The sequence below is a fragment of the Triplophysa rosa genome, linkage group LG9, assembly GCF_024868665.1.
Source record: "Triplophysa rosa linkage group LG9, Trosa_1v2, whole genome shotgun sequence".
NCBI classification, from domain to species: domain Eukaryota; kingdom Metazoa; phylum Chordata; class Actinopteri; order Cypriniformes; family Nemacheilidae; genus Triplophysa; species Triplophysa rosa.
This window is the reverse complement of record NC_079898.1, coordinates 16,562,259-16,578,508: the sequence shown is the minus strand read 5'-3', so window position 1 is coordinate 16,578,508 and position 16,250 is coordinate 16,562,259. Positions and strand designations below refer to the sequence as shown.

The following is a 16,250-nucleotide window of genomic DNA, read 5'->3' as shown; positions in this document are numbered from 1 at the left end:
GTGCCTAATGCCATTGCTAAGACAACAATGCAGTTTTTATGGAGGGAAGCAAAGAGTGGGTGATGTGCCCATTGGATTAAACTGGACTCTGGGGAAGCGGGCACATATTGACAGATTGGGTTTAATCTCTTGTGTACAGCTGCACCTACACAGTAAAATCGCCAGTGTTAAAAAATGTCAAATTAACACTCACAGTGTTCTCAACCAGCCACACTCTCAAAGTGTAGATTATATATACACACTATGAGAGTTAATTTGACCTTTTTTAACACCGGCGATTTTGCTGTGTATTGGATGGGATGGGCCAAATGAGGAGTTAGTGGGTGTGGTGGGGTTTTGAGCTTTTCCAGTTTATTTGCATCTGCAAGAGGGTTGAGTCAGTTTGGCAGAGTGTGAACATATTGTTGTTATTTTTACCTGAAATGTACAAAGGATGATAGATTAAAACAAGGTAGTGAACGCTCTTTATCCACTGTTTACCCAGACCATGTCACACCGGTCCTTTTAGACTCCCCCCACCTCTCCAAACCTTTCATCTATAGCTTGTGATCTGTGCTTCACCTGTTTCTCTCCCTCTCTCTTTTTCTGGTATGAATCTGTGCGTAATTCAGTTTGTCTTTTGATGTGCTATTAGTCCCATATTGTCTTGATGTTCCATATCCATCTGTGTAGTAATTGTTTACCAGTAAAAGCTATTTTTTCCCTTGCCTTTGATCACCACAGTTGGTTCTTTAATATGCATTTAAAAAGGTCTGAATACAGCAGGTGGAATTACTATGTAAATATCGCATGTGTTTCATGGGGACCGTTATTGTGGAAGATGCCTTAGGTGGATTTGACATGAGTGACTCACCGGGATGATACCTTTCAAGTCATCTGTTCTTGTTAACCTGACTACAAAATCTTTGATGAAAATCCCTTGATCGAGGCATGGTCACAGTGTCAGCCCTTAGCCCCATGACCTAAACCAGATTCAAAGTATGCAAATTTGCATTTGTTCAATCTCGCCGGTCGATCTCGTTGCCAGCTCACAGATATGGTCGTTTCGAGTTAAGTGTCCATATAAATAACTCTTGAAAATTTCCAGCTTGAATGGAAAAACTAGTTAATAGCAGCCCCCTTACACAACTATTGGCTAGAATGAGAATGGAGAAAAAATCTCAATAAGAAACAAGAAAAAGAAAGTTATAGTGGAAATGAAAATAAGAATATTGCGTGAAATTGAGCTCCACGGAATAAAGGCCTGAAGTCATAAAGCCAAAAGCAGATGTTCTGTGTCATTCTTTGTGTCCTCCAACACACAAACTTCCTTTAATGGATCTTAGTTATCATAGACACTGCGATGGGTAGACAAAATTCTACCACATTATGTATGTGGTTTAACATACCCCACACAAGTGTATTGTCTATGATGTTTGTTATCATGTTGCAACATCTTTGCAGTGAGGTTAACCTGCAGAGTTCAACTGTAGTGAAAAGCTATATTTGTACTGTACGTTGCATCTTAGCACAAGCTACAAATTGAACAGGAAATCATGAAAGCAATGTAAACAAAAAGGTTTACAATTTTTGTGTAACAATTTTATTAGATTTAAATATACATTAATAAAGTATTTGGAAGGGCATTAAGCAATATTGCCAGAAGCCAAAACTGTCATCACGTTTGTGCAAATGGAAAAATCATATTTTTGTTACCCTCAAGGAACATCATACAATAGATTGTTAACATGTAAAGTTCACTAGTTTAGTAACATGGACATCTGTGTCATTTCACAGCCGTTATGATGCTCATCTGAACTACCTCCTAGATAATCAAAACATTCAATTTTATGGTTCTCCATTGAACTGTAGTTTAGTTAATAAAAACAAACAGATTATTTTGGCTGGCATAATCAAAGTTTATCTTTAAAATACATAATTTTATAAAGTGAAGGATATAAGACATGTCAGTACATGTACAGTAGATCTCATACAGTACATAGGCCTACTGTACAGGCTAAAGCAGTGGCACAGAAGGTGTGCACTCAACAGGGATGATAAACATCTGTTTTCAATACTGCACGATTGATCAAGCCCAAAGGGAAAGGATTTAAAGGGCTCGAATAAAAAATTAGACGCCACCCACATAAATGAAAATGAAGAAATTTGCATGATTTTCAGAATGGTTGGTCAAACGGTTCCGGCAATGATGTCACCGGAAAGTGTCAATTCTATTTGTCTTTGATGTTGTTTAGCATCTGATTTGATATAAACTGTTACAGTTCATCCGTGTATTTACAATTCACAATACATGCTTGTATTACAGTCATGTTAAATTACATTTTAATTCTATGGCAGGGGCTTCCCACTGATATGATGAAAGAAAACTCTGAAGTTGTTTGTGAAGGTTTCAGGAAGCACCTGCTTCTGATCCCATGCTGGAGGAACTGGTGATTCATAAAAGAGAACAGGAGCAGTGATAACTACCGTGACATTTTCTTAGCGACCCATGATCCATGGAGGATTTACCTTCATTTATTGCACCTTTTGAAGTTCATTATTACTGTTCAGGATTGTATGTTAATGATGCATGACTTAAAAATAGCTTCTGGGCAGCTGACCTGAGGTTAAAAACATCTCTCTGTAATATGGTGTGATGCTTTGTGGATGCTTAATCCTCTGGGTTTGGGGATTATTCTTTCCATGGTGATTTCTTGTTGATTCAGTCCTTCTGTTATCTAGAACATTCATCCCTTCACCTCATCTCAGAAGATTCAAAATATTAAAGGATTCTGTGCTATTCCTTTTGTAAATTAACTATAAAGGATATCCAAATACACACAAACAAAGCTTTAGTCTTTAGCCAGTAATTCATTTTGACATATCCAATATTATCAATATTTCCCAAACAATCCTCATTCTTGCTAAATTTGAATCCAATAGCTTTGATCCACAGTCAGTGGTCCACCTGCACACAATGTCATCAAAACCCTCTCATCATTTGTCACACCACTACAACATTCAGTGCTGTCAGGTTTGTTTAATTACTATTTTTAATGCATGAGTGCATTAAAGTATTTGGTTTCGGAAAAAGTACCCTCCTTGTCTTTTCAACAGCCTTCATCTTCCATTATAAAGTTCTCAATTTCCTCATCATGTGAAAGATCTGGGGTGATTAACTTCTGCCTGTTTTAACAATGAGTGACAGAGACACCTACATCTCCATCATCCAGCACACACATCATTAGGGGCCATAGCCCCTTACTGTATCTGTTGGTATTCTTCTTCTTCCACAATGGGAGTCTATGGCAGCCCTATTAACCGTACGTAGGAAAATTATGAAATTTGGCACACTTGTAGTGGTGGTCCTCAATAGTCATGTGACCAACTATGGGGGCCCTAGCACTCACTCTATAGCACCACCAGCAGTTCAAAATTTCACTTTTCAAATGGCTGTAACTTTTGAACCCATTGATCTACAGAAATTCTGCTCAGCACATGTCATTCACTCGTCACGCTTATCACATTCCATGTGTTACATTAAGACTCTGCCCATTACAGTAGTGGCCATCTTGAAATGTAAAATATTGCGTTTTTCGTCAATAGTCCTAGAAATTCAGACCGATTGTAATTCAAATCGGCTCAGACGATCTTTGGACTGAGCCGCACAGACGTGACCCGACAGAATTGCGATTCTCAAAAGTTAAGATGTCGCAAACTTTTCACAGTTGACCCAAAAATGGATCTGAGGCTGTATCTCGTACAGTATCTCGGCCATTCTTCAATCTATCGATACGAAATTTTGTACGCTTCATCGACACCTCGGACTGGGGGTCCGTCCCAAATTTGGGAATAAACCTAAGCCTCGAGTCTCTGAGGTTGTTTGGTCGAATCACGTGTGGTGTGACTGAAACTAGGGCTGCTCGATTATGACAAAAATCATAATCACAATTATTTTGACCAATATTGAGATCCCAATTATTTAACACGATTACTCACTAACTTTTCAAACAGCATTTTTTTTTTAACTTGGATTTTAAACTGTGAATTCAACTGAAAAATAAATGTAAAGAAATAGCACAGCTGAACCACTATAAAGGAAAGCTGTGCGCTGTGGTTTTATACCACAAGAAAAGAGATGTCACGATCGGGGTGAGAGACAAGGATACATGGACAGAGGACCCAAATGCAGACAGCGGGTAAGGGGTTAACAAGACAGACTTTAATAATAACTAAAAATACAAAACAAAGACCCACGTGGGGGAACATAACAAAACATAGCAACACGGACAGGGACTAACTAGACTCAAAATAAAAACAACACTTGACAAAACCACAATAAACTAAACTAACTACTAGGGAGGGATGTAACGATTCACCGTGAGCCGGTTGAAAATCGGTTATAATGAGCGACGATTCAATTCGGTTGAGGCTTGAACTGAATCGCAATACATTCTTTGAACAGCAGGGGCCGCTATTTTCACTGCAAACCTAAACGTGGATGCTGATATTTCTTAAATGCAAAAAAATCCAAGAAAAGCACAGACAGTATTAGTTTGTTTATATTAAAGAGACTTTTTCTATTATTAATTTGTTATAAAATTGCAGTTTACTTTTGTTATTTGAAATAAAACATTATTTTATTATGCAAAGAAACGTAAAGCATTTAAGAAATAATGCAAGGGAAGTTGTTCATTTCTAATTTGTTTCAACTCATTTTTTAAAAATAAATCGTGAGTAAATCGTGAATAAATCGCATCGTGAGATCAGAATCGTGAATCGCATCGCATCGTGAGCTGAGTGAATCGTTACATCCCTACTAACTACAGAACGAGAACTCACCACGAAGACAAACTCGACGCAACAGAACAATGATCCAGCACAGGACAGAAAACACAGGGACCTTATAAAGGGGACAAATCAAGAGGGAGCAGGTGCCAGGCATGAACTAATTAACAAACAATAACGAGGAGACGAAAGGGCGGGAACAGAGACGCCACACCGGAGAGTGGAAGACCAACAGGGACAAAACGTCACTCTCCACATAAAACAAGAGGTTCTGTCATGGTTCTGCCACTAGGTCAAGAAAAGCAAGACAAGGTGGGCAGAACCATGACAAGAGAGGATCCTTGCAAAATGGAATGCAGCACAATAATCGTTTTACCTCGATTATTTTGTTTTTGTAATTGTTGAAGGCCAAAATGGATGATTAAGATTAATTTTCGATTAATTGCACAGCCCTAACTGAAACATTTACTATATATGAATTCTTCAGTTTTATGTCATTCTCACTTGTGCTTATGAACCTGTACAGTTTCATGTATGTTCCATTTCTGTGGTTTTTGCTCTTGTTGCTCTGCATTTGTGTAGCTCTTTGGTACAGCAGCTCCAGGCAGCACTTGAGTGTGTGGCTCAGTGGCGCAACTTGTTGAACTGCATGCTTTGATAATCTGAGGTTGTGGGTTCAATCCCATGTGGTGCGATTGTAATATTTATATATGTGTTCTGCAGTTTGATTTTATTCTCACCAATTTATCAAACTCACTGTTTCACGTACATTCCGTTTCTGTGGTTTTTGCTCTTGTTGCTCTGTGCTGCTACAGCTCCAGACAGCACTCGCGTGTGTAGCTGAGTAGCGCAAATCGTTAAACCCACACCTTGAGACTTTGAGTTTGGAGGTTCGAACCCCTGTGTAGGATGTGTAACGTTCATATGTGAAGTCTTGGATTTGATTTCATTCTCACCTTCTCTTCATAACCTATTTGTTTCACACGTACGTTCGATATCTGCCAGTTTTTGCTCGTCACTCTGTGCTGCTCTGGCTCTGTGCTGCTATAGCTTCAGACAGCACTTGAGTGTGCAGCTGGGTGGCGCAACTAAACCCATGTCTTGAGACTTTGAGGTTGGTGGTTCGAACTCTGTGTGTAACTTTCATGTTAAGTCAATGTTTTGTTCTCACATGTTCATCTCAACATGTCTGTTTTCACGTTTCTGCCATTTTCACTCCTTATGCTGCACTTCAGTGATTGGTATATATTGCTACTTGCAGCTCTGTGAGGTCTGATCAGCCACCACGTTGTCAGGAGAGTGGCACGACAGGCTAAGCCACCTGCTTGAAGTTCCTGCAGTTGTGGGTTCGAATCCTGTGTGGTGTGTGTGTTGAGCTTATATACGTAGTCTTTGTTTTAACTTCTCAACGAGTGTTTTGATGTCATGTTCTGTTTTTGCTTTTGTTGCGCTTGCGGCACCTTGGGGGGCTTGCCCCGTATCGTTGCTTGCAGCTATATTTTACATTGAACTCAGTGACCACACACACATAGTGTACAGTATATGCCCAAAATACAAAGGAATTCATATACGTGGATACAACACTGGTAATGAGAAAAATATGATAATGCTCTTCATTTTATTTTGTTTTAAACAACCTCACTATCAACCATTTACAAAAACAAGATAAAACAAAGTTTGTTCTTGACAAGAGCTAGGACGGCAGTGTTTATTGATTTGGAGAGGGGCATATTACTACTGCAAGTGCTTTTTCTTCTGCTTTACCACAAATAACTACAGACACTCATCTGGGGACTCCTATTCTAAGAGTGTCTTCTTGTCTTTGGTTTCTCTATTTTAGGAAAGGACACATTACCCCTCGACTAAAGTCAAGTCAAGGACAGACAGCGGGTGGCAGAGGACTAGCAAGAACAGATGCCAGCAGACAAAAAAGGATGCTGGGGGATCTGCTCCTTGACGGGTTTCAATTAGATAATTCACCTGGAGAAAAGACAAGTAGGACGGACAGATGGAAATAGAAAGGAAAGAGAAATGCACTGGAGATGATGTCATTTACTAGTGTCAAAGATATGACCTGTTTTATGGAAATACAACACAGACCCGCAAAACAACTGCAAGAAGGTGACTGCCCAGTACTCAGAACAAATCAATTTGCCGAGGCGCATTACTACATTTTTTGACTGCATACCTCAAAGAATACACTGCGATAACTGTTGAGAGACTACTTTCAATATCTAAATTCAAATGTGACCTTTGCAACAAGTCTTTTATGTTGCTACTGTTCATTAGACAGATCGGTTAATGGACTGATGATACAGATCTCTCTAATCTCATGTGACCTATTTTCTTTACACACGCACACACACTCCTGCTTGTCAGGAGCTTTCTGATCTTTAACAGAATAATATTTTTATCTTTATGTATTTAAGAAGAGTGACAAAAATTCTGTCATTATTTACTCACCCATATGTTGTTCCAAATCTGTACTGTATGATTTTCTTTATTCTGTGGATTCGGAACAACAAAAAAGCAGATGTTACGCATGTTAACACTATTTTTCCATACAATAAAATCAATGGGAGCCAGGGGCTGTCAAAAAGTTCATACAGGTTCATATCGTAACATCATCATTATGATTAAATAATGACATAATTTAAATAGGTTAAGTACTCCTTTGAACTGTGCCCTGAAGGCCACAGGGGGAAGAAACAGCCCTAAAGCAATGGAAGGCTGAGGAAAGACAAACCCAGCATATATTAGTGTGCTGCATTGTGTATAGCACAATAAAGCACCTCTGAAAAAGAGATGCTTAATAAATGAAGAGTTTGATGCAGTGTTTCCATGCTTTTCCCAGAATGATGAACACAACAAAAGCTTGCTTGCTTGTCTCAGTTACACACACAGACCCACTTTAGAAGCTATGTGTGTGTGTTTTAGATAGAGAAAGTAATAGAAAGATAGAGCGAGATTTGACCTATACACTTGAATCTTTTATGATAATTACCTATACACTATATGATCACATAAATTTGACAGTGCATACAGCAAATATCCAAGTTGCTTAATTCCATGTGATCCTACAGTAAAAAGGCATAAGGGAACTTCTAAAGAGGAAATGGACATTCATAAAACTAGTTAGAAAAACGTTTATGTGGACCGTTTTATAAATTATAGTCACTGCTTGAATAAGATCATGAAATAATTTATGAATGAAAATCCTACAACATTCACTTTGGCCAGCATCCTCCTCATGTCATCAGAGATCAGAAGAACAGAGAAAGATTTCAAGATTAACGTTTGCGACTACGAATTTGAAATTTTCTAACAATTTGCCATCTTCAATTTTGTAACATTTAAAAAAAGCAGTCGACATCATGCAATGGTACATGCATGGCCAAATGTACAGTACTACCACTACATCACATTGATTTTGCAATTTCAGATTAACAGATTAACACCATCTGTTAATTACAGAACGTAGATAGCATTTACTATTTATCAGCATTCATATTGTGACTCAAACACTCTTAAAATGAGCCTATAAACTGCTGTGATTGTAATGTAAAACCCCGATCCATGAAAACATAGTTTCCTAATAGTACACCCAAACATTATACATTACACCACATCCTATTTATAGTACCAGAGATGTTAACATTATATATTAATTTCACCATTTTAAACAACACCATGTCACCATCAAAACTAGACCAATGCTTACAGGTCAACCGAAAGAAAAAAAACGTTTCAGTAAAAAAAAAAACTTACCAATGACTGTGGTGTGCTTCACTGTTTAGTAAATCCATAATGAACTCTTTCTCAAAGCCATAGATTGCAGTAATGAAATGTGACTGTCTGGGTTTGCTACTGGAGTTTGTTTTCATTCTTTAAAGAAAAGAAACAAAGGTAAAAAAAATACTGAAACGATACACCTAAAACTGAGAAAAACGGCTTAAAGTTGCTTGTTGTTTGTGTGAACTTTGCATTGATTTATCGCATTTCCTAAACCTGCCTTTCACAGAACAGATTTACGCGATGCAGGATTTTATATCTCCCGGGCTATTGCGCACGATGCGCACTAGCTGTAACGTACGTGATGTGTGCGTGATTGCGTAATGAATCACGTCTTGGACACCACACCCACAGGTACACAGATCGTTCGGAACGGCATCAAAATAAACACCGGAAGGCCTATAAAATCGCAAATTATAATGGAAAGTAAATGTAAACATATCCTGACATATTAATTATCTGCAAACCACAACATTACAGTTCTTACAGTGAATACAGTTAAAATGGAACATTTATTATCTATCGTTATGTTTACAATTTATTCATCCATTAGTAAAGATCATAATTTTGTTCATCCTAAACTATAGTACGGCATGACATTTTGCCATTTGTATTTTAAAAACAGCAACAATGACATTTTTCTTCTTTATTTACCTTCACTAATGTTAACCAATTCAATCTAATATATGATTCTATTCTATATTCTACTGTATATCTATAAGTTTTAACAAAATGGTGCTCTTGAGCATAGCTTCTCTCTAATCCTTCACCAAGTCATGCTCTGAGAAAACTTGCTGGAAATAACTGTGACCTAATGACATAACCTTGCATTATTACCGGTGATATTTTTTTTACATCCAATGTATTCCAAATGATTTGGATTTTTGTTTTACAAACATGAGCAAAAAATGATGTCTTGTGAAATGTCTCTAATAGGGTATGTCAAAATTTATGGTGTTTTTTAGATTTCAGATTAGAAGTTTATTCCTTTCAAATAATGCATTGACATCTTTCATTCCTCATTTTATGATTTGAGAAACATTTCTAAGCTTGGGCCAGGTAAAAATCTGATGTTGAATTTTAGTCCTTTTAAATGTGCCTATGCCAAAATATGACAGAAACTTCAATTCAAGCCAAGCCCCAGTACATTTGAAACATAATAAAACGTCTTTTTTTTTCAAATTTAATGAAGTCACCATAAATTGGCAGTGGATTTCCAGTACAGTCCATCAGAATGATGGGTGTTGATGAGTTTAAGAGTTCTCGTTGCACTTTTTTCTACTCACTGAACCTGACTGAGCAAGTGGAGGCTCTGCAGGCAGGCAGTGAGTTTTTATGTGTTTGGACAGTCCTCTGTCCTCTAGGACATCACAGTACCCTGCTGTCACATTCGGGGGCAGTAAACAAGAAAAGTTCCATCGTACAGGGTCTGCTAGTATTTTTGGCAATGTCTGGGTGATGCACGCAAACTCTGTGTGCCACCACGAGTAATAATGTGGAAAAAATGGTGTATACTACTTATTTGTGTAATAATATACAGTCCTATCAGAGTGCATTTGACACGTTCAAGTGTTACATTTTTCAATGCCTGTATTAAGCAAGATTACATCTTCCTGAAGGTTTACATACATACATACCTTGCCTGTGAAAACCAGGCTAAAATCTCACAATGTAATTATGAGATAACAAGCATCAAAGTTTGATTTTAATCTTTAATTTCACTACGATTTCAGTCTTTGACATGGCCTTACTCAATCAATCTTAAAAATATCAAAGGTATTTTCACAAAATGTTCCTTTACATCATGTATCATGATTTTAACATTAAATCACATTTCACACTCGGTTTTCAAAGGCAGGGTCACATATTTCTCAATCTTTTGCCAGAAGCAAATGTCACACGTTTATAACAGGCATGCATGCCTGACCAAAATTCAAAGCCTGGATATTGTGTACCCTTTCGGCTTATATATGAACGCAGGGGATTCATGAGAATTCTGCATAGCCGATCCAAAGGAGATCTTAGAGTGTAGTCAACAAACCTCCATCACTACACTGATCTGCAACACACTGAAAGTAGCCTCTTACTGCTATGTGAGTGTTTTATGTTTATTGCTTTTTCAAATTTGATATAAATGTATTGTGTAAAGTTCAAAGGTCTGTCAAAGGTCATTTTCTTAAAGAAAAGAAAATACGGTCACATTAATAATGAATAAATAATGGGAATTTTATGAAGAAAAAAAAATAGAAGAGTAAAATAAACAAATAAAGCAAAATTACCTTCAAACTGGTGGACAGGTGGACAGACAGATCATGTGACAGATGTACAGACAGGGCAGAGCACATGGCCAAAATATGAAGATATTACTTAAGAGAACATGGTTAAAGCTTTCTAAAGATGGTGTTTGGAATTCTGAGGAACTGCTCTAGCATCCCTACACTACTTTGTCTGACAGCGTAGAGCTTTAGCCATTTTCTCAGGAAACTGGCTCGTCTCTGATAAGATTAATTCCCATGAGCCAGTCCAAACAGGCTTTTGGCTGAGGTCTCAAAACTAAAAACATGGTCCAAAACAGAACCGATTTAAATTCACAAGCCTGCAAACATATGCTGACGTAACCTGCCAACTCAGACAGAGTTGTGTTGGACCCTGTGGTGGGACAAAATGAGCACATAAATGAGATAATAAGGCTCTTCTCAGTTCTCGCGAAAGGAAAAAACATCACCCATCTCATAGACATGCACAGGTTTCAAAATTCCTTGCCAATCGAGTGATCAAATCAACTACTAACAACATTTTAAATGAGCTCCAGTGAACAACAATCCTGAAGCCTGGTGATGAAAATTCCAGAATATAAGTAGTTACAGCAAGTTCTCGATGACTCATGAAAAAACATCTAGGGTTATTACAGATGTAACTTCATTGAAGCATAATTACTTTTTTGACGAACATGGCAGGCTTCTTGCAAAGAAATGTAACCATGGAAACTGAGCGGATGTGTGTTGAGGGGCATTGAGTGTCCAGCTTCCCATGGTGAGAGCTGGGGCATGCTGGGTAGTGGGTTTTGTGCCGGCATTTCTAGTGAGCTGCTGCCCACAGATGAAGCACAGTGTTCTGATACATATACATTATTTATAACATATTTAGCCATAATGGGAGTTACACACCCATCAAGAATGGATAATATGTTAGTATGCACAAAAAAATGATGTATCAGATTATTATACCAGAGGTTTTGTGCCATATGTTGTGGAATGACATTACATAGTTCTGTACTGCCACCTGGTGTACAATAATAAGGAATGCAGCAGACATGTTCTGCATGCTCTACTCCATATAGTGTTTTTTCAGCATGTTCAACCATTAAAAACTGGCCAATCTTTATAATTATATGTTTAAAAAAATAATTATATGTAATAACATTATACACAGCCTAACTTAACAAGGACAGATCCTTTAGAGACATTACATTCAATAAGAGTGAGACACTACAGGACAAGCTTTAGTCTCTTGGAGATGCTGCTGCAGAGAGGAGTGTGTTGGATAAATTGCAGCATAGAACTGCAGATGTGAGAAATTGCAGCATAATCACATTTCCGTGCTTTGCTGGAGAAGAAGAGACTAATTAAACGGACTCCAGATCAATCACAATGACAAATGTCTCAGGTGGTGTGACCCAGTTATCTTAGCTATACTCCTACAGAGGGAAATCCCCATTACCAAACAATTGCACAAACACAGTCTTGCAGGCCCTCTTATACAGTATCAAACCTTCAACGGGATATATAGTTATAATAATAATAATAATAATGGATTTTATTTAATGGTGCCTTTCAAAACACCCAAGGTCACCTCACAAACAGGCAAAGAATAAAATAAAAGTACAAATCACTGCACAAGACAAAAAACACAACAAACACTCAGCATATACAGATAAAATCCAGTAAAGACTCAGTAGAGCATATTATAAAAAAGCCTGAGTACAAAGATGCATCTTAAGACATGTTTTATAAGTCCGCAAGCAATCGCTGTTTCGATATCTATAAGGGAATGTAGTTCCATAGGTGGCTAAAAGATCTCACACCCATGGCAGGTATGGAGGGATTGCATCAATGTGCGGGGAAAAAATATTAGATTTAGACAAAACAGATCTAAACAGAACATGATTTTTCTGAAACTCTACTCCCAAAACAACCAATGAAAGAGGAAGTAAAGGGTCACTGGTTAGACTTGTGTAACAGGGTGTAATTTAAAAAAAAAGCTGATGAGATGCCAAAAAATAAACATGTTTGTCCATACCCTTATACTGTACATAGGAGCATTTCCTTATTTTCAATGTACTATATGTACTATAAATGTACTGATAAAATACGGTAAATATTTAGCCATTGACATTTTGTTTAAAAAACAAACATTTGAATGTTGTACAAGTAGACACTTTATGTTCTGTCACATGTGTTTTGACTACTTTTAATTGAACATATTCACAAACAATGTCAGAAGGGCCTCATTCAATAATTTTGCCTTGGGCCCCCCCTTAATGTATGTTCGCCTCTGTTTGTATAGGATCCTCATTCTGATTTTGTCTTGAACCTGTTTCTCTTGCATATTAGAGAACCTTTTGTAACCAACAGGTTTTTCTCTTAGAAGGGATTTCAGGTTAAGACATTTTTAGCATATCTTTAATCTAAAGCATTTGGTTTATGGTGTGAATATCAATGGAACAAACGAATGAATGAATTAGATAAAAAGGCATAGAATGTTTCAGAATGTATACTACAAACCTTTCTAAATGTATAAAATTACATCTGTATTGCATTAAATGCGATTAAGAAGAAAGAGACTAAAAGTTTTATTTAGATTAGGAAATGGGTATCAACTTGCCAGTTACAAACTTTTCTTTCAAACAGCATGTGAGCTAAGTACAAACAGCATCCACAGCTGTTATACACATTTTAATCTATTGAACAATATTTTTCTTGATCTGATCTGAAAATAATTTTAATAGATATGACTACAATGTTACTGGGCTACACTGAGTAAAAGGGACATGCATGAGAAACAAAATTTAGTTGCTCTTTTAATCTGTAAATGCTTAAAGTGCATGCAGCCAAATTTCATTATGTCTGTTGATCAACTCCCATGGTGCATCATAACCAGCTGCATCAAACCTGTTTCCATTAAACAGCTTTCCAGCAGCCTTGAGTTTCTCCTTAAGACTCTCAACCTCCCTCATGCCATCATCATATTTTGCCACACCCCCAAATGACCTGTTAATGACCAGCAAATAAAATAGTCGTGTGAAAAAGAGAATTAAAATGAATAAATCTCAGAACCCAAATAGTTTTTGACTCACCTGACATAGACAATGCCGCCTGGCACTACTGTTACTCTGATAGTCTTGTCATTGGGCTCAGCGATATCAGGGGCAGTCTGATAGAATGAAATGGACACCTGTCTCTCTCCCATACCATCAGCTTCCTTCACTGACACCACCACAGGCCGGGTCATCTCAATCACCTTCTCTGAGAATCAAAATTAAAATGATGATGCAAAAGTTACATAAAAAGGCAGATAGCAAATTATTTTTGATCTACAGTATATTCAATTAAATTATATAATGAAATGTATTATTAAATCAGTATAGGACATAAACAATTTTTTTGTTTTGTTTGAAAATATAAGTATATTCTTTTCATTTCAATTTACTGCCTGAATCAGGTTCTAAAAACAATTTGACAGGGACAACATATGACATAATGTTTAAATACCTTCTGTTAGGAATACATTTGAATTACATTTTTCAAACAGTTTTTTATGAGCAAACTGGGGACTCACTTTCTTTGTTTTCCCTTTGATTGAAGTTGTACAGTTTCCAAAATCCGGTGCTTACATCAACTTCACTGGTGCTCACAATGTCCGTGGTAATCCAATAGCTAGTGTCATAGTAGCGCTGCTCAAATCCCTGTTTTATTGTTCAATTATCAAAAATGTCTATAAAGTTCTTATGAACGCAACAAACAAGATTAAACGAATTTCAAACCACAGAATGGAAGATAGGCCTACCTCATATTCATTTACGAGAGTAAACGTGGGACATTCCCATTCATGACAAAACCAGGGTCCCTTCCGACATCCTGCACATGAAAAAAATATGGGTACAACCAGAAGACCCACAGCTGAAACTAGAGTCCTCGCCATTGTGGTGCAATCTGACAGTCGTCACAGGTTGTTGGTGTATAGTGTTCCAAAAGACACGCCCCTCAATGCCTCACTTAGCAGTTGCAATTCTGGTCTGGTAACCAAAGATTTACAGCTTTAAATCAGGGTCCAAACTATTTGAACTATTGCCAATGCGTTTCAGAGCAAAATACCTCATACCTATACTCCAGCGAAATACGGTTATAAGTGTACAACTTTCTTATATAAATGATATGCCCCTTTAAAATAAAATAAACAGAACAGCTCAACCAACCTACAACTCACATCAACCCAGTTCCTCAAGTATTAAAGGGACAGTTCACTGAAAAAAAATATTGACATCATTTACTCATCCCCGAGTTGTTCCAAATCGGAGGAAATGTCTTTGTTTTGATGAACACATATTTGGAAGAATGTTTGTAACAAAACAGTTTTTGGCCACCATTGACTACAATAGGCCCTATTCACAATGACGTCACTTAACTTCCGCCTTTTCGCAAAGCAGTGTATCATATCATCCTTCTTGCAACAAACAACAAGAAGAAGAAGAAGATGATGAAGAACTTCCGTTTTGCCGTCGCGCTGGAATTTAATAACAGTGAAAAAAAACTGACAGAACACGTATTCAAGTACTTATCCTAGCACCTTCGCTAACACAAAAAGAAAATAAAACACTTACCTTCATAATCAAACAGGTACTGTTCAACAAAGAATTTGTATCCTTTCTCTAGCTTTGATCTTGTCGTTAGCGAAAATTTGTCTGCAAGACGTTGTACATCATCTAGACGTATTTGTGGCAGATGTGCAAGCCACTTGGTAAACTCCATTCTGAGGCGCTAGCGGAAGTAACTTCTTCTTCTTGAGTTTTACTGGCGGTTGGCAAATCAGCTTAAGATGCATTACCGCCACCTTATGAGCTGGAGTGTTAGCGGAAGTAACGATACACTGCTTCGCGGCAGAACGGAAGATGCGTGACGTCATGTGAAAGGGGCGTATGGTAGTCAAAATTGTCCCAGAACTGTTTCCTTTCCTACATTATTCTTTTGTACTGAACAGAACAAAGACATTTTAAAATAATTTTTTCCTACTATGGTAGGCAATGTTGGCCAAGCATTGTTTGGTTACAAGCATTCTTCCAAATATCTTTCCATGCATCAGAACAAAGAAATGTACACAGATTTGGAATAACTTGAGGGCGAGTAGCTAAATGAATGCAACATTTTCATTTTTTGGTGAACTGTTCCTTTAAGAATGAAATAAAAGTGAAGCAGAATGGAAAAAAGCTTGCTACAGTAAACATGCTAAATTAGCCTAAAAGGGACTACAATGTGATAAATAAGACTATCACAAATTGTCCTCTGCCTTCAGAAGCAACTAATCTATGAACAGTGTACTGAGTCTGATCCACAACTTGTTAGACAATAGCTGTTCAACCCATTTTCCCCCAAAAAGTGTTGTTTTCTGTAAACTGAACTTGCTGTGCTATTGTA

The 16,250-nt window shown here is 37.4% G+C and overlaps 1 protein-coding gene across 1 annotated transcript; it reads right to left on the bottom strand.

Moving 5' to 3' along the window:
* Positions 1–12,354: 12,354 nt before the first annotated feature.
* On the bottom strand, positions 12,355–15,017 carry soul2 (heme-binding protein soul2). The gene is made up of 4 exons (XM_057342405.1): positions 14,626–15,017; positions 14,398–14,524; positions 13,916–14,084; positions 12,355–13,829 (listed from the first exon to the last, which is right to left on the bottom strand). The coding sequence occupies exons 1-4, from the start codon at positions 14,758–14,760 to the stop codon at positions 13,655–13,657; spliced, it is 606 nt and encodes a 201-aa protein (XP_057198388.1). The 5' UTR covers positions 14,761–15,017; the 3' UTR covers positions 12,355–13,654.
* Between the last annotated feature and the right edge of the window lie 1,233 nt (positions 15,018–16,250).